Source organism: Phoca vitulina, unplaced genomic scaffold (assembly GCF_004348235.1).
Source record: "Phoca vitulina isolate PV1807 unplaced genomic scaffold, GSC_HSeal_1.0 scaffold78, whole genome shotgun sequence".
Taxonomy (NCBI): Eukaryota; Metazoa; Chordata; class Mammalia; order Carnivora; family Phocidae; genus Phoca; species Phoca vitulina.
This window is the reverse complement of record NW_022589781.1, coordinates 6232436-6255079: the sequence shown is the minus strand read 5'-3', so window position 1 is coordinate 6255079 and position 22644 is coordinate 6232436. Positions and strand designations below refer to the sequence as shown.

General features: G+C 39.0%; 1 protein-coding gene across 4 annotated transcripts in view; it reads right to left on the bottom strand.

Annotated features, from left to right (window-relative positions):
* Positions 1-22644, bottom strand: part of LOC116625425 (protocadherin-15-like) — a 1687848-nt gene that overhangs the window by 175962 nt on the left and 1489242 nt on the right. For all 4 annotated transcript variants that reach the window (XM_032393940.1, XM_032393941.1, XM_032393942.1 and 1 more), the window contains 2 exons: positions 20206-20430; positions 10025-10141 (listed from right to left, as the gene is read on the bottom strand). In XM_032393940.1, coding sequence (XP_032249831.1) covers positions 10025-10141; positions 20206-20430 — 342 coding nt within the window. The remainder of the gene's footprint in view (positions 1-10024; positions 10142-20205; positions 20431-22644) is intronic.

Below are 22644 nucleotides of genomic sequence, written 5' to 3'. Positions count from 1 at the left end.
TCCCACTCCCCCTGCTTGTGTTCCCTCACTTGCTGTGTTTTTCTCTGTCAAATACATAAATAAATAAATAAATAAATAAATAAATAAATAAATAAATAATTTTGTATAATGATATTATTTTCTCTTTCTTCCTATGTTCACTGAGTTTTAGGTCATTGCATTTCATTCTTATTGCTATGTGCTCATAAAATCCTGCTGTGTTAGACTTTCTCAGGATATTTCACTCTTAATAATGATCATGGCTGTATGGGAATCTCCCTGATGTGTCAGTCCCCAGTATGGCTGATAATACTCCTGGCATGGAGATTTCCCTGAATGCTTTGGGATTCTTTGACTCTGCAGTAAGGACAGCTTGGAGCTGGGGAGAGAATGGGGGTGAAAAGCCCTACATTATCATGCTGGGTGGAAGAGCCAGGTTGAAGCCACACGACCTGTCCCATGCAGTTGTACTGTTGGTCTGGTCAACCAGAAACCCGAGTACAGAACACTCAGCTCTGGTTCTTCTATTGTGAACACACCCTGAGAAGAGATGAAGCTGGAAAAGTGGTTACAGTGATGGTTCAGAGGCCCAGCTCTTTCTCCACTGCCCCACATCTTACTCATCCCCCAACCCATGCTCAACTGACTGGACCTCTGACCTTTACAGGCTCTCCCAAAACACAGACAAAAAGAAAAGAGAGAAGGTATCAGAATACAAACAATAAATATAGAAGACAAATATCAGAGACTCAAAGCCTAGAAAAGACCAGAGTAAATATAAAAACAATGATGGAGAATAATTACTGAATATTTACTATATGACAGGCATTAGTTGCTACACATAAATGTTATCATCTAATCTTCATACCAATCTGAAAAAGTACTATTTTTTTATTGTGGTAAGAACACTTAATATGAGATCTACTTTTTAAATGTATATATTTTTAAAGATTTTATTTATTTATTTGACAGAGAGAGAGACAGAGCGAGAGAGGGAACACAAGCAGGGGGAGTGGGGGAGGGAGAAGCAGGCTTCCCGCTGAGCAGGGAGCCTGATGTGGGGCTCGATCCCAGGACCCTGAGATCATGACCTGAGCCAAAGGCAGACACTTAACAACTGAATGACCCAGGTACCCCTAAACATATTTTTAAGTGTACAACGCAGTGTTGTTAACTATAGGTTCAATGTTGTATGGCAGATCTCTAGAACAACAATAACAAAAATAATCTGGTTAAAAATGGGCAAAGAACTTGAATAGAGATTTCACCAAAGAAGACATCCAGATGGCTAAAAGACACTCAAAAAGATGCTCAACATCAATGATCATCAGGTAGATGCAAATCAAAACCACAGTGAGATATCACCTCACACCAGCTAGGATGGCTATTATCAAAAAAAATCCAGAAGATAACAAATGTTAGCAGGGATGTGGAAAAATTGGAACTCTTGTACACTATTGATAGGAATGTAAAAAGGGCAGCCACTATGGAAAACAGTATGGAGGTCCATCAAAAAATTAAAAATAGAGCTGCCCTACAACCCAGCAATCCTACTTCTAGGTATACATCCAGGATTATTTTTTTATTGAAATCAGGATCTGAAAGTGATACTTGTACTCCCATGTTCACTGAAGCATTATTCACAATGGCTTAGATGAGGAAAGAACCTAAATGTCCATCAGTGGACGAGTGGATAAAAAAAAAAAAGTGATATATATATAATGGAATATTATCCAGCCTTAAAAAATGATAAAATCCTGCCATTTGTGACAATATGGATGAACCTTGAGGATATTATGCTATGTTGAAATAAACCAGGAAGAGAAGCACAAATACTGCATGATTCTACTTATATGAAGTATCTAAGTAGTCAAACTGATAGAAGTAAATAATAGAACTGTGGTTGCTCAGTGAAGGGACAATGTACAGCTGCTATTCACAGGGTATAAAGTTCAATTATGTTGTTTTGTCTTCCTTTTACAAATGCGAGAACTCCAGGGACAGAGTCACGGTGAATTACTCACGGCTGGTCAGTAGGGGCTTTAGGAGGTGAGACCACCCAATCACTTTGGAGCCCTTATACTATTTAAAACTATCCTGGGGTGATGAACTCTGAGTTTGCAGGTTGAAAGGGGCCATTATATACCAGACACAATTAATACAGACAAAAGAATTTCTCAATATATACTGGTGAAACATTTAATTTTAAGAATAGAGAATCTCACAAGCAGAAGCAAAAAAAAAAAAAAAAAAAAAAAAAAAACCTAAAAATTAAGACAATTAATATAGCCTCATGCTTCTATAGTGTTAAAAACCAGAAAACAGAGGTGCCTGGGTGGCTCAGTAGTTTGAGTGATCAACTCTTGGTTTGGGCTCAGGTCATGATCTCAGGGTCGTGAGACTGAGCCCCCAGCCAGCTCCACGCTCAGTGGGGAGTCTGCTTGAGTCTCTCTCTCTCTCTCTCCCCCTCCCCCTCTGCCTCTCCTTCAGCTAAAAAATCCTCTACCTTTCAATTTCCTTCTCTGCATTGAATACTTCTTTTGCTCTGAACCACATGCCTAGCAGATTTCTCTTCTGCCCCTCAGTCCTTCTCTTCCCCCCTCAGCCCCTGGCCCATCCTCAAGAGGGCATAACCTGAGGATTTATTTCCCAGGTTTTAGCTTATCTGATTATGTTTTCTTTCTTGGAGAATGTATTTATTACTCTCATAGCATCAACTTCAATCCGGGTGGCTCCATTCTGCATTTTTTCTTGCATTCTTACTCCCATATTTTCTGCTGGACCCATCCCTGGCCCTCTTAATGCAGCCAGGTGCACCTGGCATCAGATGGAAATAGCCATGGCCACCGAGTGTGTGCCCCATCCTCTCCATGGTGTTGCTGACCTGAGAAAAGGACTCGTGGTCCCCTCCTGTCATCTGCCTCCAGCCTCCTCTCAGCACTAGGTGTTATGCACCCCCTTTTGGGTGAACCTATAATCCTGGGTGGGAGAGAAGCTTCCGCCAGTCCCGGCACTAGGGTCCTGCCCAGATCTGGCAGGATGGCGTAGCCTTCTGTAGGTGGGGGCATGTGCGTGTTCTGAAATCATTTAAAATGGACTCTGTCCTACTTTGATCTCATTATTTTCTCCTTAGGAGAGCTTTGTTCTCCATCTACCTTATTTCTACCAACTAATATCACCAATGTCTTCATCAGTTGAGCCAGAAGCCTGTGATTCATGTTTGATTTTGCTTTTATTTCAGCTGTATCTTCAGCTTCCTGCCCAATCACTATTAATTCTTCCATTTCAATGACTTTATGTATTTCTGCTTTTTCCGTTTCCTTTGTTCATCCTGTCTTTTTTTTTTTTTTTTTTTAATGATTAAATGAAGCAAAGCTGCTAACTAATCTCCTGGCTTTCATTCATTATTTCATCCAATAAAGACTGCACCTCAGAGACAAGTCATTGTTCTACTACGTAGCTCTGATTTTTGTCACTGCTTTCTGTACGTCTTGAGTAAGCTTCCATTTTTCTACATGATAAAATGGGTTTCACAAAACCATATTTGCCAGAGTTCCTGTCTACAAATGAGTCTCTAAGACAGCCCTGATGTTTTGGGGGCTTTTCTTTTAAGTAGCTAACATTTATTTAATCAGATATATTCCAATCATGTCACACAAATTCATGCCCAGAAGAGGGATATTTTTGACTCTGCAATTTTTGAATACATTTCCTCTGGCTATTTCTTCTACCTTCACTTAAATGAATCCCCTATATTATTTTCAGAGTTGAATTCCTATCTAGAGTAGATTCAGACATCACAGGACACATCCGTTCCCCCATTCTCTACAGAGCTCATTTCTTGGCATCTTTAATACCCACTCCCGTGGTTTGATCTCTGTGTCTGTCTTGCCATTTTCTTAATTGTTAAGTCCATGATAAATGCTTTCTGATTGATTTATTCATTAAATAAGTATTATGGGGAACCTGTGTTGTGTCAGGCACATATTGGATTATAGGTCTACTGTCTTCATATGGTTATTGTTTAAGGATAGGGAAGAATGGTGGAGTAGGGACTGTAAGACCAAGAATTACCAGTGGCTTGGCTTTGAGGGTGTTAAAGCCAAGAATCCAGATCATGAGAAGCCAAGACACTCTTTCAGAGGGTCTCTTCCCATTTCCTCTGGCAAGCACTCCACAATAAAGCACATGATTTAAGCCTAAGGGAGGCTTCTAGATGAGCCCCAGAGAAGGCCTGCTATATTTCACTCAATTGCCTTGGAAAACTTCTGTTGATGTGTACTGGGATCCTAACCCCATGAGGCTTATTCTTCTAAAAAAAAACAAAAAACAAAAACTGGTTAAGCCACTGATATATCACGGGTGACACTTTTGTAAAGGCTAAAACAAAACAAAACAAAACAAAAAAACCCTAAACTTCACAGATGTTACCATTTATAACACAGGAAAAATGCCCCTTTAGTCCTAAAGATGGCAGGTTTTTAATTAGAAGAGCAATATTTACTTCTGAAACACTTAAATCTAATATTGATCTCAAGTAATGCTAACAATGTAATTGTTCTTGAAAGGAATCAATAAGCCACAAAAAGAAAATGACACAGATTCTTAAAACATTAGATAAGCCTTTTCTAGACATTAATCATGTATAAACTTTCTCATAAAACCTTCCCTTTTCTACTCATTTACACTCTCAAATCTAATTATAGCTCATTGTCATTTTAAAGATCAAGTCCCAACTGTCTGTGTGCTTTCTTTCTAATTAAGTACTCGAGACCAGAGGGACGCAGGTTGGGGCTACATCAACTCAATTTTCACAAGCTGACATGCGTCGCAAAAACAGTTTTTGATAACTATTCCCTGACAGCTTTGATGTGAAGGAAAAAAACCAAACACCGAGCTGTGTGCACTCCCCCGTATGCTCCAAGGTCAGCGAACGTGGTTTGTAGGCTCTGAACTCCGAGAGCAAAGATTTTGCTACCTTGCTAGCAATAATCTAAATCCGTACAGCATAACCCCACAAGCCAGTATGTGGTGGGTGATGAAAATCAGATCTGTAGAGATGTCAGTGGAAAGGAATGCAGAACACCCATGTTATACGGAGACAAAAATACAATCTCAAACTCCTGGCCCTGAATAGTTTGAACTCTCACCCACAAAGCAAGCAAGTGGCAAATCATGCATGCAGACAATTAATTGCTTTTCTTCTACTGTTCTACCTCTGCTACTAGATTGCAACAGAGTGACTAACTGGAGGGTTAATTATTCTGACAAGATCACCATCATTACTTAGCATTATTTGGTGATGTCACGTCAATTTAATAAAATACCTGGTAGACATCACAGGAAAGAAAACCTGACCACCTTTTTTGCTCTCTTAGAGACCAATGAAACTTGAATGATTGAGAAGGATGTTAAAGCCACTTGTGAAAACACTTTAGAAATAATTCTTCAGGCAGCTTGTCTAAATTCTGAGTGGCTAGTATAGCTCTCAAAATCTCAGCAGAGGCAAAAAGCACCACACACTCGTAATTACTGGCCTTTTATAAAAATTGTTTCTGAAAAAATATATAGTGAGAATACTCAACTGATCTCTTTAATGGAGCATATGTGTTTCATAAATGAATATCAAAATCTGAAAAAAGAAGTCTTCAATGTCAACAATACACTAATATATGCAAATGAAAATGTCACAATTGCTAATATTGAACATGTTCCAATTACTACTTAACTTTAAACAGTAATCCTATAAATTCCTAAAATGCATTAAGTGGAAAGAATAATATGAGAATGAGGAAAAGGATCCTCCATGGATTTCTCATACTTTCTTAGAAATGAGCAAAATGTAAACTTCAATTATTTATGCCAACTTTTCTGCGTCCACAAGCTCACAAGGGGTACTGTTGTGTCAGGCGCCTGCCCTGCCCACAAAGAGAACTCTCATATCTCGGGGTTTGGCCTGCAGCTTCTGGAAGAATACAATATGCAAATGGAAATTACACTTGCAGTTTTGTTTTGTGTAACTCTGGAGTGAGAGGTCTCTGGTGAGCAGAAAGAAAAGGTTAGCAGTTTTTAATATCCAAAATGATCAGTCACTCCCTATTCACAGCTCTGGTGAGCTACATAATGCCGATGCTGTCACAAAATAAAGTCCGAACATCTTTAATTCAGTGGGGAAAAAAAAAGTCCCTGGGAGGTTTTTTATTTTCCCCTCCCTCTAGAGCACTTTAGTTTTGCACAGCACGCTTTTATAATTCTTAATTTATATTCAGCAACAGTGTTCTCTTTGGCTTTAAGACCTTACCCAGGTTCTCCATCTGATACTTCAAAGGATTTTGTTTTTGCTATTTTCTAGGTTAAAAGTGGGTGGTTCTCCCTTCATTCAGAGGAAACACAATGCCTTGAAAATGAGGTGGCCAGCCTCTCGAGGTGAAAATTATTACTGCTGAGTTGTGGCCATGCCCAGGCTAGGAGGGCACAGAAGCTGGGCTCCATCTTGCACACGCATCCACCCGCTCTATCTGCACAGCCCTCGAATGGCCAAACTAGAGATGCACAAGTTTTCCCAACATCCCAAATCACTAAATTTCCGAATAGCTGGCATACTTTGTCAATTCTGGAGAGTATAGAAATCACTGTTAATTTATTCATTTATTCAATTATTTAACAAATGTTTCCTAACAGACCACAAAGTCTCAAGCATAGCATTGGATGTGGACATGCAAACTGGAGTTAAGGTTTGATTACTGTCCTCAAGGACTTTCCCTTCTAGTTTGGACAAGAGATCATTAAATACACAAAGTGTTTCCATACATACATACACATGGGAGCCCTGCATCGTATCTTCTAATTACAAAATGTTTATGATAGCAACACATAGAAAATACTCTGCAAGCTCATCCAAAAAATATGTATTCTGGATTTATGGCATGGACATAAAGTAATAAAAGGAAAAATCAATCATAATACTTCTGAAAGTTGTGTAATGTGAAATTTATGTTCTGAAAATTTTCATGGAATCAGGCTTTTATTTCTGATTGGTGTAGGTATAGCCCAGTTGCTAACTGAAGGGATCCAGCTTGCCAGTAATCACTGGAAAACTCAGTGCTGAATACTGGTTACGCAGAAGATTGCTGGTGTGTCAAGGGTCAGCACTGAGTGTGATAACCTGTCAGAAAGGCTAAAATCAATAACACAAAAAACACCAGGTGTTGGCAAGGATGCAGAGAAAGGGGAACCCTCTTACACTGTTGGTCGGAATGCAAACTGGTGCAGCCACTGCGGAAAACAGTATGGAGGCTCCTCAAAAAGTTAAAAATAGAGCTACCCTACAATCCAGCAATCACACTACTGTGTATTTACTCAAAAAATACAAAAACATTAATTCAGAAGGATACATGCACCTCTATGTTTATAGCTGCATTATTTATAATAGCCAAATTATAGAAGTGTCCCAAAATCCATCAATCGATGAATGGATAAAGAACATGTGGTATATATACACAATGGAATATTAATCAGCCATAAAAAGGAATGAGATCTTGCCATCTGCAACAACATGGATGGAGCTAGAGAGTATAATGCTAAGCAAAATAAGTCAGCCAAAGAAAGACAAATGCCGTACGATTTCACTCATATGTGGGATTTAAGAAACAAAAGAAACAAGCAAAGGAAAGAGAGAGAGAGAAACCAAGAAACGGACTCTTAACTCTAGGGAACACACTGATGGTCACCAGAGGGGAGGTGGGTGGGGGGATGAGTGAAATAGGTGATGGGGATGAAAGAGTGCACCTGTTGTGATGAGCACGGGGTGATGTATGGAAGATTCAAATCACTATATTGTACACCTGACGCTAATACAACACCGTATGTTAACTAACTGGAACTAAAATAAAAAACTTAATAAAAAAACTAAGTCTGACAAAATACATATTCACTAACTAAAATAAGAATGCTTAGTATTTCAGTTGAATGACGAGCATCTGCCTTTCGTCTACTGAAAATTCAGCATTAGATGTTAAATGTGAAAAACTACTACTGGGGATGCAAACCTAGGAACTTCTTAACAGAAATATGGAATTTGAACCTGGTAAGTTTCCATAAAAGAGCTTCAGGGTGTAAAAACAGGGCTTCTCTCTAGATAATTTAGATAAGTAGTAGCATTTCTTTATGGAACAGATAACATACCGAGACAACTTCTCTCACATCGGTGGGGTGATCTGAAAGTCAAACCAGGAACCACAGTGGTGGGTGCCAGAAGGAAAGTGAGGATTTTGCCATCCGTACTAACACTTTGGGGTATGTTGCACATAGGTGATCAGCATACCTACATGTAGTCTGTCATCATTAATACCATTAATCTTAACACTACCTTCAATTCTGTGCTAATACAAATTTCTTAGAAATACGAATATTTGGGGGTGTCTGGGTGGCTCAGTTGGTTATGCTTCCGACTCTTGATTGAGGCTCATGTCATGATCTCAGGGTCAGAGCTGTGGGATCAGATCGAGCCCTCTGTTGGGCTCCCCAACTCAGCAGGGGCAGGGGGTCTGCTTCTCTCCCTCTGTCCCTGCCCCCACTCACACACACACTCTCTCTCTCTCAAATAAATAAATAAATCTTTAAAAAGGAAAGAAATATGAATATGTTAAGATGCTGTGCTGTTTATGCTCATTTAGTAGAGTGTGTTATAATTTCTATGTGCAGTTCTGTTTTTCCTACATGATTCTCAAGTCTAGAGAGCAAAAACTGGTTAGCAAAATAATCAGTATAGACTTGGTGTTCAAAACACATGCCTTGAATAGAACTGAATGTGTACCCTTAATTTCAAAGTAGTTTCTACCTCTGACAGTTTACTTACAAAGCAGATAAAGCACCAATGTCATATTCACCATCTCGATTGGTGTGTCCAAATCTACAAAATTTTGCCTATCACATTTCACAAAATGCAATAAAATCAGGTTCAAAGACATTTTAACACACTCGAGAAAAGGAGCTTCTGAGTGAAAGGTTACCACTTTCATGTGAACATTATTATTTTTCAAGACCTTACAGTCACAAAAGACTATATGGCCTATCACAGTTGAAGGTGAAAAATGTTCTGATGGCCATTCACCTTTTATTAAATAAACGGCATTACACAAATATTATTTATATTAACAATATGAAACAGAACTCCTAGATCGCTTATAAAATTTGGGTCTTATTCTATTTTCTTGTTCTCCTAAAATGGCTTATTTAATATTTATTTTATTTTTGTAGAGTAAATCAGCCACTGACTAATGGTTGGAGCTCACTCAAAAGTAAAAAATTTAAATCTTCATCGTTCAGCTATTAAGAGAATAATTAATATTTATAAAGCACTCAAATTATTTATACAAAGCATTTTATATAGGTACTATTATTTGTATATGTTACTTTTCATTCATTAACGTAGTAACATTAAGGAAAATTTACCTCACTTCTGCTGTAATAATGTTTTCATTGAAAATCCTCTATTTCGGAAGGCAATCTGGGATATCTCAAAATAGGTAAAATTTTGGATAATAAAGCCTGCATTAAATATGTTCTAGACACAGTATTAATATTTCAGCTTACCAAAATTAACACATTCAACATAAGCATTATGTCATCCGTTGATCTAGAGTTTGCTAATAAAATAGTCATATATGAATAAAACGGAAGATGCATAAGGATAAAACCTAACCCAACTCAACTAAGCTTACACTGTCCTAAATAAAGAACCCAAATGATACTGACTCTAAATGCAGAGAACTCTTTCCACATCTATTCATTTGTGCGGGATAAACTGGCGAGTGGCAAATTCTGAATTCCAGCAACATAGAAAGCATCTGCTTAACTGTGTTCAGTAATAACCGCGTGAAGTGTGCATGTCCTGGTGGGCACTACAAGCAAACACACATGAAATGCCTGGGGGAGGACAGAGTGGACTCATTCTGAGTGTGCTGCCCGGGGAAGTGTGTCCTGTGTGAGTGTGCAAGGTTCTCTTCGCTAAACTTCCGAGTGTGCATCCGTGTCCTTTACTTACAGGGGGGTCTGCATCTTCAGCATAAACGGTTGTGATGGGTGTGCCCTTCACGGCATCTGGAGCCACCATCCCCTTGTAGATCCGTTTACTAAATATGGGCGGATAATCATTCATATCCTGGAAAACACAATTAAGAGTTTAGAGCTTCCCATGACAGCAGGTTGGGGACACAGTTAGGAGACTGGCTCCATCTCTTTCTATCACACAACCCATTTGCCACTGTCAACCTTACAGCCTCTCAATCCCATTATTCTCACTGCAGAGTGGCGCCCTGGGGGAAGCTGGAAGAGCTCCTATACAATATTCATGTGCGGAACCGCAGCTGGAGGCCATTCCACTCAAGCAAACGGTCTAAAATTATGCCTTCTGGAGATGGGAGAGCTGCTCGAAATTTTCCCAGAAGATACTTCCAGTGGTATGAGGTGGTTTTGAATTTTGAAAACAGGGACGGGCAACTTGTATAAAAAGTGCCGTTCTACGAGACAGGTGTTAAGGATGGTGGCTTCTTTGTTGTGTTGCTGTTCTTTTTCAAATAAAGCTCTTTAATGTTTCTGTTGCAACTGAAAATTCTTGATATACGTAGCATAATGGGATGATTAGCACATTTCAAATGCAAACTATGAAACAGCCTTTGATGCCATCTTGCATTTTTACAAACATAAAATGATTAAAGAATGTTTTCCCTATAGTACACCACAAGAATGACACCTAGAATTAGATGTTCCCAGAGACAGAAAACAATGGTGATTTACTGCAGGAGGTTTTCAAGTTAATTTATATGCATCTTTTTTATTTTTACAACTCAGTGATAGAAGTGCATTGTTATTCATGTCATATCACTCACTAAACACATATTTATTGAGTTCCTCCCACTTCTACTACTCAGTGCTAGGCACTGGGGCTACTGCTGTTACTCAGGAAAATGATGGCCTGACTTCATGTCACTTACCTGCCATTTGACAGGTAAAGACACTGATTCTGCAGATAGTAGTGACTTTGCCTAAAGTAATCTACTTATTTGGCAGAGCCAAATTAATAAAGCCAAATTAATAAATCTGGTCCCTTGAGAGCAAGACCATTTTTCCTCCAATCATTTTATGTTTCATAAAGAAATGCATATCATTTTTTCCTCAAAAATAATGCGTATTAACATGGACAATTTATATTTCTTAAATTTACTTATTTTAAAATAATTACTACACCCTGCATTGTTGTGGGTACTTAGGGTTAGACATATTTGAGCCTAAAGGTGAATTTGTTAATTATCTTACTCCCCAAGTCATCTTTTTTCTCACTTGCTATTAAAAACAAAAGAAGAAAATTATTCTACTTAGTCTTTAATATCTGTTCTGATACAACTTCCCTGTACAATGTAAATTGGAAACCCACTAATTAACTGATTATAACCACCTCTTCTTGCAAAGAGGTCAGGATAATTCTGTCACAATCAAAAAGCACTTGCTTTTATGTTCACAATAGAGTTGGCTTCTGAGTTGTAAATATGAGAAAATCTGCAGACTTTCATGAAAAATAAGAGATCTTTAACTGTAAGCAAAACTAAAAACTAAAAAATACCATTTCCTGTGTTTTGACATACAGTCTTCATAAACTTCCATGAACAAAAAATAAAAAAGTTTCCTTTATAGTTATGACCTTTAGAATCTGAACAAGAACCTGAAAGCACCGTTCTGATAATGAGGGTGGTGAGGGTATTGATCTTGAAGTTCCAGGCAGAGGGTAAATATATAAAACATTTGCATGCACACTTTCTCCTGCTCTTTTCAAGAGCATCAATTAATTTAATGAGTGAATCTTGTACGTAAAGGGGTAGAAATCCTTTTGCACCCCTAAGTTGTCACTTCTGAAGGTCAGAAAAGGAGCCCAACAATGTAATTTTTCTGTACATGACGTCCCAAGGTCACATAAACTCAATATGTTCCTATAATTTTTCTTCTTCTTCTTCTTCTTCTTTTTTTTTTTTTTTCCCATCTCAAAGGATACTTACAACCTTAATGGTACAAGATACTATTGGATAATCTGATTCTTCAGGGGATAAAAGGCATATAATTTTCTAATTGTCATATAGATGCTAATAGTACTGAGTACAGTGCTCCCTGCCCCTTTTTTTTCCCTGGCAAAGTATTCACTAGATTCACCTTCTAACTGCATGTGTAGTGGATGTTTTTTATAATCTGGCTTCACAGACTGATTAGCCACAAATGTAAGTAATAACTGAAGGCTCACAGGACTGTTTCTTCTCCTCCTTTCCTTTGCTTGCCACTGGCGGGACCAGGAATAAATCAACACAGCTACTGTGGCAGTCTTCTCTTTATAGTACATTGTACACATTCTGGGGTTACAGTCTTTTATCATAGCTAACAAGTTCTTGCACAATGCATGATTTCAGATGAGAGAATTTATTGAAACGTGATGCCAACAAGCTTAATCAACAGCTCATTATATTTATGCTCCAGGGATGTCTGAAGAAAAAGGGACATAGACCTGCTTTTGTGTAAATGCCCTGGTATGCAGCCAATGAAGGAGCAGTTGCACCTCCAAAACAGGCTCTTTTCTGTTGCCCATTTTCCACTAGAGGGTAGTATTGGCAAAAAGAAGCATATCTTCTTCTGTCTTCTTGTTAACAATGTTATCATGAAGACCCGTAATAGTTTGCTTTCTGGGGTTATAATTTTTGTTGGTCTGAACAAAAATTACTGTTCATGTTTCTAAAGGGTATTCTGGATGTTAGCATGGTTCTCGTCTAGAACAACACTATGCTCTTCTCAGAAAAAAAACATGTACTAGCCAATTTTTCATTTGTTTCCATATCTCAAGCAAAATAAAACTGTACCTGAAGGGACAGGGAGCAAGGCATGGGTTTAAGGAAACTTTGTGAACGAGCATCCCAGGGAAACGGGAATTTGCTGGGGACATTGCAAGTTAACGGCAGGTTTCCACAAAAAGTAGAGAAAGAGATAAGAATTTTGATGTTCTGGAACCAGGCCTAAGAACTGTTCTTGGTCAAGAGACATTTTCCAGAGAGAAGAGTACTAGAGATTGATGCTCTGATCATCTCTTTAAATACAGTGAACGCCAGCGCTCATCCTCAGCTCTCACACATGTTTGGCCAGGGACACGGATGGGGCGCTGGTAGCTAGGAGGCTCCCGCTGCTTAGCGCTGTCCACCTCCAACTATTTGCTGCCCATCCTCCAAAATGCCCTGAGGCTTAAGAAGCCGATGCCTGTCTTTCTTGGCGGGGGATGCAGCTGACTTCTCTGCCCGTTCCCAGGTCTGCTTTCCCCTGCCAGACACCTTCCGTGCGCTATCCCAGCAGCTGCTGCTTCTGCTGTTTGTTCCCTCCTGCAATTTCTCCTTCTCTTGTCTTGTCTGACTTCACTTCCTTCTCTCCCCTCCCCCTCTGCCGCCAAACAAATCCTTTTCTGTTTTGCATGGGGTTCTCCTAAACAAAAATTATAAACTTACTCAACTTTTCTTTTCTTTTCTTTTCTTTTTGCATCAAAACCTGCACTGGAAGCTTCTTTCTTAGAGGCGTGAGTTTGTTTTGGTTTGGTTTGATTTCTGAGGATGTAGTTATTCTGGGTTTTTGAGGGGCTGCATAATCCCGATGCAGAGGTAATCAAAGCCCTGCTTGGCCACACCAGCAAAATGTACACAGTGGCGTTCAGTATCACACATACTGATGGAGCTCCCCCTGGGCATCAGGCAGGACGTTAGATGGTGGGGGTGTTGTTACCACCAAGAGAGGCACAGTGCCTGCTGGTACTTAGCTGACAGGTAGGAGTAGAAAGCAAAAATTAAATACATAATGTTGAGTATGATGAATTTTATGAAAGAAGTACCAGGATGCAATGAGAGCGCATAGCAAGGAGTTTAACTAGATTTCACACAGGGCACATCTCTGTTACTTTAGCAACTGCTCCATCACTCATGCCCTCTGGCAGGTGGGACCATCCTTCAGTGAGGTTGATGGCTGCAAGAGGAGCACAACACTGGGCAAGGTTGGCTAAACCACAGCTTTAACACATAATCCCATTCCCATTTGGTTTCCCAGTTTGGGAATGGTAATGTGGGGAGAAGGGAGCTGATGAGCTTTTGGGGTGTTTTCCAAGCCAGGAGGCTACGGGCACTTGAAAGAATATGTGCATGACCTGAGCTAGAATCTTTGAGCAGACTCCGTCTAATTTTCTCCATTGTGCACCAGAATTATGTGTGCGTGCTTTATGTTTACTGTGCGTCAGGCATCATGCCAGGGCTGTTAAATTTATCGTCTCAATGAAATATATTAGCTATTTTATTTCTATTTTAATTGTAAAGAAACTGAAGCTTAGAGAGGTCAAGTTGCTTATGGTGATCCAGCTAATGAAGGGCAGGCCCACAACCGCATGCTGGCATGTCAGACCCTACAGGAAGCATTCTGATATTCGGGCGTGAGAAGAAAGGGAACTGGCCAGGTTGTCAGAAGATTATGTATCAGATATTATATAAGATGATTTGAGTAGGATATTCATTAAAAAAATCCACACATAATTTTAAAAGATCTCTGCTCAAAAATACTTTACAATTTAAAAATTCTTCCAAGTAGCTATTATACTTTTATCTTGGAAACCTGGTAAGCTTCTAAACATTGCATAGTGCTAATCTATTTCCCTGAAGATAATTTTCATAATTATTTATAAAGCTTGGTTTTTGTTTGTTTTTTGGTTAAAAAAAAGAGACTTGCATCAGTTGAATTTGTACATTTAAAACAACAATTGACTCAATATTTAACTCTACAGTTATTTTCACTAAAACCTAAGAAAGTGTTCCCCAAATTTTGTTCTTTGGAAAACTAATCCTACCAGAAGGTTTATAAACAAAAAGAATCCCATGATTCCACTATGGAAAATGTGGGAAATCGCTTTTTATTTTCTTGAGATTCACAATGTACACCAGCATATTAAGGACTTTTATATGAAGGCATGCAGGGGAGACATCTGTTTACTTCTGTGTGTCCCAGCATTTCCCAAACCCATTTATCTATGAAATTCTTTGTCTATGAGACACCCCTTACCATCTCAAGGAGCTCGAGCTCTGTGGAATCTATCCTGAGGGACCCTGAAGAGTGCAACATTGAAGGCACACACTATGATTATGTGGAATATTGACTTTGGTGAATTACAGATTTCCAAGAATATACTGCAAATTATGCTGCATTGAGAGTGACCCCCATCTGTAGCAGCTACAGGAGGCTCTGGGACAGGTTCAGGGGATGGCGGTATCCGCCATCGACAGGGCTTATCAGCATCTCCTGCCCCCACTGGGAGGCAGCTCAGTTTTGGGGACTTCTGGCAAACGGGAGAATGTGACAGTCACTGAGGAGTAAAAGAATGTAATTGTGTACAAAAAGTAAGGCACTTTCCTGGGACTTCCAGAAACCAGTGGGTGATATTTGAGGAGCCAGGACAGAGACCCACAGAAATGTGAATTATTACTGCTAACTCTGGGCAGGTAACTTTTTAATTGTTTCCTCTAGTTTGGTTGTGTAGGGGAAATGTGTTACTTCTTAGTCATAAAACTCTACAATAGCAGAGTATGCAGATACTTTAAGAAATGATCTGACTCCTTCCCATGGTGTGCTCTTCCTGATATATTCACATTCTTTAAACTTGCCGGTGAATACATTAGTGAGAAGACTCCAATAAGAATTTGATAATGCAGAATAGAATAAAGGGGAATATTTGAAGGCTATAGTCCAAAACAAGTATTTTCTCCAGGTCACCCAACCTTCTGGGAAAAGTCAACAAGTGGTAAAAAATAATGAACACCCGATTAGCCTATACTCCCCCCCCAGCTGGCTCATTGAAATCCTTTTATTCCATTTTCTCCCTCCAGAGAAAGGGAAGGAGGATGCTATAAATCCTGAACTGTCCAGTTTCCTCTGACCAAATGAAATCCAAGACTGTCAATACGGTCACCATGGAGCGTCAGCAGGGCATCAGTACCTCTCAGGTGTCCGTGGTATGACAAATGCCACCTTCGTACCGGGTGTTGAGTTTCTATCTAGAGAAGCTATCCTCATTCTTACATTCTATGGGGATTGGGACATTTGTCTTCCTGCTGGGAAGAAAACATCTCTGAAAGATGAAAACTAGCTCCATCTTCCAAGACTCACTGAATTTCTCAATAGCCTCGGTCCTTGTGGATGTTATTTCACTTCTGGTCCTTCTAGCTCTCCTTGCCTCCGCCCACACCTGCACCTGTAAGACAGGCAAGCGCAGGTGGGGAGCCAAGTCTCCTCCCTGCATGGAAGAATCTCCCTCATCCTCTCGTACCGCAGTCATACCACTCGAGGTTACAATAAGCAGAAGGACTTAGATCATCTGCTCATCTTAGACAATCCATCACAAGGCTGTCCAGCATCACAGAGCCATTTACATATTTCGACTTTTCTGACTGGTCTTCCGCTACTGGCTTATCATAGAAGACAGACCTTTTCTTTCTGTGTATTTTCTACATTATATCACAACTCCATTTGTAAGGACAGATTTTTCTGTGGACTATATATTTTAAACTGTATAGAATTTTATTTTTATTTTTCAGAGATTTCCTCATATCACCTAATTTACTATTATATATTCAGTTATTCAGTATATTCAATAATTGTAAAGTGAAGAAGGCCATGTGTATCAGTGTTCTGCAAAAACGTTGCAACAAAAATACGTATTATGTGTTTGATCATCATTGGTTTTGTTCAGGATCACTAAGAAAGCACCCTGCAGGTACGTGTGATAAAATTCTTCTTTCTTTCTACTGTAGAAATATCGTTCCTTCCAAATATCACTTCAGTTTTCCCATTCTCACTCCAATTAGAAGTTTGATGGACTAGATATTAAGCATTTGATTTTTTTTTCTTCTTCTTTACAAAAGAAAATTATGTTTCTTCTCATTTTCAAAGAGAGATCTTCAAGATGCTTTCCCTGTGGTGACTGTTTTGGGTAGAAATATCTCTTAACAAATACTATGCAATTATGTTATCAGCAAAACAGTTTGTCATACTGCAAGTAAACACAACAATGACAGAAAATCTGTATGCTTGGGAAAGACCTACATTTGTGGAGAAAGGGAATTGTACTCCATTCTTCCCTTCAAAGCCAACAAGCATGATATTTTATGGGCCCCAATATTAGGTAATAGTTTTGAAGTTCTTCTTTGTGATAATCTCACCCTGAGTGACCAGAAGAAAGAAAAGCAAGTGTCAGCCACCATTTGGGGAAATGTTCTGTAAATTTTTTTTTTATGCTTTCATCACCTTGAAAAAAAGAAAGTGGCATTGAAAATGTCTAGAATTGGGGCACCTGGGTGGCTGGTTTCAGTGGACAACTCTTGGTTTGAGCTCAGGTCATGAGTCTCAAGGTTGTGAGATCAAGCCCTGTGGTGGGTTCCACACTCCTCAGTGCAGAGTCGGCTTGAGATTCTTTACCCTTCCCTCTCCCTTCCCATGTGATCTTCCCCCCGTGCACACTTATGTGCTCTCTCTTAAATAAATAAATAAATAAATAAATAAATAAATAAATAAATCTTAAAAAAAAGAGAAAAAAATATCTAGAATGGAATGCTGGTTGATTAAGTTTTGTCTTAAATGTATAATAAATCAGAAATAATTTAGTACAGGTCAGGAAGTTCTGACCAATGAAACTCCTTGACTTCTCTCAATAATATAAAGCAACTGAGAGCAAAAATTAGATCAACACCCTCCTATTTCTGAAGAAGGAATGAGTCCATCGATGAGCAAATCCTTTCCACACACCAATGTGGTAGCCTTAAGTAACACCCATATTTAAAATAAAGGGGTGATCAGGGAACATGAAATGCAGTTTAAGAAACTTCAGTCCCAGATAGAGAACAAGACTTATTTAGAGCACATCTTGCTTGATTAGATGATATTTTTTGACCCAATCCAACTCCAATGACTTCTATTAAAAAAAAAAAAAAAAATCCACACAAATCAGTCTGCACTGAATCTAGAGTAGCCAAGTCAGAGTCTGTGATGGTTTAGAACGCTCCTTTATGAACCACACCCAACCTGAGAGACAAGGCCATCCCATCTGAGTATCCATCTGTGGGTCTGAGAAGAATGTGCAGAAGATCATTAGTAGCAAGTCTTTTCTTCCTTTATTGTCCAAAACGCCAATAAATGGCCATTTTTCTATTTTAAATGTTTTTGTTTTTGTTTTTTTTGTGGTCAATTCCACCAAACCGTAGGGGTAGGCAAGTGTAGACCAGGGTAATCTGGCGTATGCTTTTCACCTGGTCCTGAACCATTCCGCCATATTGTTAGTTCACTCAGGGCAGGCTCATCTTAACCTTCTTCATTTCTTTACCTGTTGAGATATTTTCATAGCCAAAACATTATCAGGTCCCTAAAGTGATTCTGTAAACAGATTTCTTAATTTCTAAATGTTACACCACAATAGTGTGGCAAAATCATATTTTAAAATATGAATTAAAGCCCCCCAGGCCACTGATGATTGATCCTTCTCCAACCTACTAGAACATCATTGTATTGGGAAAGAGACACACAAACTGAGATTCAGGTGACCCAAGGAAAGATTCTAATAGATCAAATTTCTATTCCCAAAGAGAACTTAATGCTGAATAAAATTTTAACTCCCTGAAATACATAATTTCTTAGGCTAGAGAGACACACAATGGGAGAAGTAGGTAAAAAGCCATTGTGGATGCTTGAGAAAGAAGGAAGTCAGACCCTGATAAAACTCTCCACACAGCTTTCACGCATCTGAGAATGGAAGGGACGTGTGTGTCCCAAGGTAGCTTAGGGGAGACAGCAGGACCCCAGGGAAGTATCATCACATGTGCACTGGCAGATAAGCTAGGTCAAGTGTAAAGAAGAGACAGTGAAATAATTTCTGTGTCCCTCTCTGACTGCAGGATTACCTACAAAAAAACAACAAAACAAAACAAAAAACTAAAACCCAGACCCAAAGATCTTATAGTCACAAACATTAGAGCAATTACCTACGTGATAAATAATGCCATGCTAATTATATGTTGGTGCAGTCTTTAACAATCTTCTGTGTATTCATACCAGCATTTTTTGTCTAAGAAAACTAGTAATATGTATTAGGTATTTATCAGTTAAACAATCAAACAAAAATTCAAAAAAGTGATTATTTCTTATTCCAACAATTCCATATTGCAGTGACCTACAAAAATGAACACAATAAAAAACAAAATAAAACAAAAAAAGACAAAAAACAAACCAATGAACATAGTAGAAACATTGCCTATGACCTTGTGTACCTCATGAGCTTGCACACTTCTAGCCCTCTCTTGACAGCACCTTTCAAGAATTGCAGTCGTCCCCATTACCTATCTTCCTTTCATTCTAAGCAAAAATCCATCTGCAGAAAAGCATTTGTAATGCCTTCCCCATGGGAAGAGGGCTCCTTTGGGAAGGAGCAGAGGAATCTGAGAGTTTAGGACACAGCTCAGGTGACCTTTCCATACACTAACCTTTGAGAACTGATAAATCTCTCCTCCTGTCTTCTTTTAAAGGCATACCTTAAAAATCACTCGAATCCCAAAAGGTTGAAGATACCATGCTTTTTGAGGCAATCATTTGGCATGGGTTATTACAATGAATGAGATAAGAAATCTGGCGCAGCCAACAAAGGCCTCACGGTCACGGACCTTGAATGTGGCTGAGCCAGAACTTGACCCTGATTCCATTCAATTCCAAAACTTATTTCATTCCAGAATCTCAGCTTACAAACTAAATAGCTGTGGGCCTTGGAACTCCTACTTTTCCATAATCTTATCTTTTTAAAATTTTTAAATTGAAGGGTTTGGATGAAGTTATTATCCCTGGTGCTGTGAAATTTGGACTGAAGTCTGGAGAAATTGGGACTAGATTAAAATTCCAGAGCTATGGGAACATTCAGGCAGCCACTGTGGTTAAATTCTTATTTAGTGTTTCATTCAAATGTATCTTTCGTACTTCAATGATACGGTTATTTCTCAAGTCTTACACATTCCAGACTCTAGGTTCTGGGTCTGGTATTACTGTGTTATTATGAATCATTGCCCCCAGATATTTAGTCTAGTACAGACTCAGAAGACAGTACGGAGTCGGCCACCAGGAGTCATCTGTGCTCCTTACCTTTACTATCACCGTGACAGTGGCAATGCCTGGTGGCATCGTTCCATAAATATCGAAGGCCTCCACGAGAAACGTGATGCTTGCTTCCTGCTCCGGAAATGACTCATAGTCCAAGCTCCTTAAAAGGGAAAGTTCTCCTGTAAATGGATGTAGTGCAAAAAAGTGCTTTACTTCTGGGCTTCGGATCCGATAAGACACATTTGCTCCAAGGTCAACATCTTTGGCCTGTAACAAGTGAAACAGAAGGATGGTCATATCAGCGTTGTTACAAACCAGAAGAGTGCAAGGTTGATGGAGGTCATGGGTCAGTACCCAGGACATCATGAACTTAACAATGACCGCAGGGCATGTTTCCGAGACAGGCATTTTTGTTAAAGTAATTTACCAAAGAGAGGAAGGAGAGAAAGAGAAACAGAGACAGAGAGACAGAGAACCATGACATTTTGTCCTTTTTTTTAAATTTTATTACTGAGGTGCCTGGGTGGCTCAGTCATTAAGCGTCTGCCTTCGGCTCAGGTCATGATCCCAGGGTCCTGGAATCGAGCCCCGAGTCGGGCTCCTTGCTGGGCGGGAAGCCTGCTTCTCCCTCTCCCACTCCCCCTGCTTGTGTTCCCTCTCTCGCTGTGTCTCTCTCTGTCAAATAAATAAATAAAATCTTAAAAAAAAATTATTACTATATTTATTTTCCCTGAGAAATCACTAACTAAAAGAATTAAACTACACTAAAGAAAAGAATATTGTCATAAATTATTGTGTATTATTTCCTGCTAATTGCATAACATTGAAAAATAATGTTTTAAATAAAAATAAAGTTTTACTGAGTGTTTTTCATAAACATGTTAGATTATTAAAGGAGTATAAGGAAACTAAGGAAATTTAAGTAATAATTTCTCCTTACAGGGATCCTATGATACATTTCTAGAGATCAGTCTATTATACTCCCTTCATTTAATTAATCTTTATTGAGTAGTTATTATGCATGAGAAGCACAAGATGAACCAAGACACAAATCCTGCCCTCCAGGTTAATGTCTCAAAAAAACAAATAAACAAAAAGACACAAATATCACAATAGAAAGACAACAGAGACATGGCAGCTGAGAGGTGTTCAGAATTGGGGGTGACAAGTTCTAGCTGCTGGTCTCGCAGGATAGGGAGGACAGACTGGCCAAGGCAGCTCTGGTGGAGGAAATGGAATGGGGTGGGGGTGGGGGGATGGGGAGATGAGCTGTGTTAGGATGTGCACACAGGAACCTATGCACCTGCTACGTGAACTTTTGTCTTGGCTCCCTGCAGTTACCGACATCACAACCAGAAGATATTGGGAAAATACAGATTTTATGACATCATTTTCCTATCTAAAATCCTTCTTGTTTTCCATTCCATTTTGGGTTAACCCCACTCTCCTGAACGTGGTGAGAAGGATCCATATAATTTCTAGCCCTGTAGCTCTTCCCTGTCTCCTCTCCTCCAGGATTTTGAGCAGGTTCATTCCAATGCCTTGAATAATATTTCTTCCTCTTTGCTAGAATAACTCTTCCTTGCTCATCAGTTCACAATGTAGAAAGCAACTATCTAAATCTCAAGACCAGATTTCTAAACTCTCAAGATTAGGTTAAGAGTTCCACCTGTCATCTCTGAGGCCCCTTGCTCTTAGGACCTCTGTTGCAATTACGGATTTACTTGTCTGTTTGCCACAGCAGACTGAGAAGCCCAGGAAGGCAGGAAATCTGTCTGGTCCACATTGGAATCCCCAAAGTCTAGCAGAGGAGTTGACATACGATAAACCCTGGAAATATGCGTGTTTAATAAATAGATGAATAAATGAATAGATGAACAGAAGAATAAATGGAGAAATATGGACCTTTCCCTGGTTGGCACGGCCTTTTTTAGATTTATTAATGTTTTTGCCTAAATATTTTTTGAGTTGAATTATGAAAAAAATACAAGTTCTTGATATCCATGCTAACAGAGTTCAAGTTGTGGATGGCAGGTCAAAGAAGGACTAGAATCTTTTTTTTTTTCCCCCCAAAAAAAAATTATACTTCATAGATGTCTGTGTCAGAATTGAAAGGGGTGTTTGATTAGAATGCAGATTTCTGAGCCAACCTAACCTACTGAATCAGAATGTCCAGAGTTTCTGGTACTATTGTAGCCAAGGACTGAAAAAAGGGCTTGGATGTGGGGACACTGTTTAAAAGGAGAGTCAGATCTCTGGGAGGATGCCAGTTCATTGAAAGTGAAAAAATAATGGGTTCAGCAATATCTTCTTTCTGTAAAATATAGGGAAAATCTCTACCTGTGTGTGTATATGCATATGCATATATATACACATATATGTGTACACACACACAAACATAAGTATATATGCACATACCTGGAAATGCACATTTACATATATGTAAATATGAAAGTGTTTACTTGAATATATACATATGTA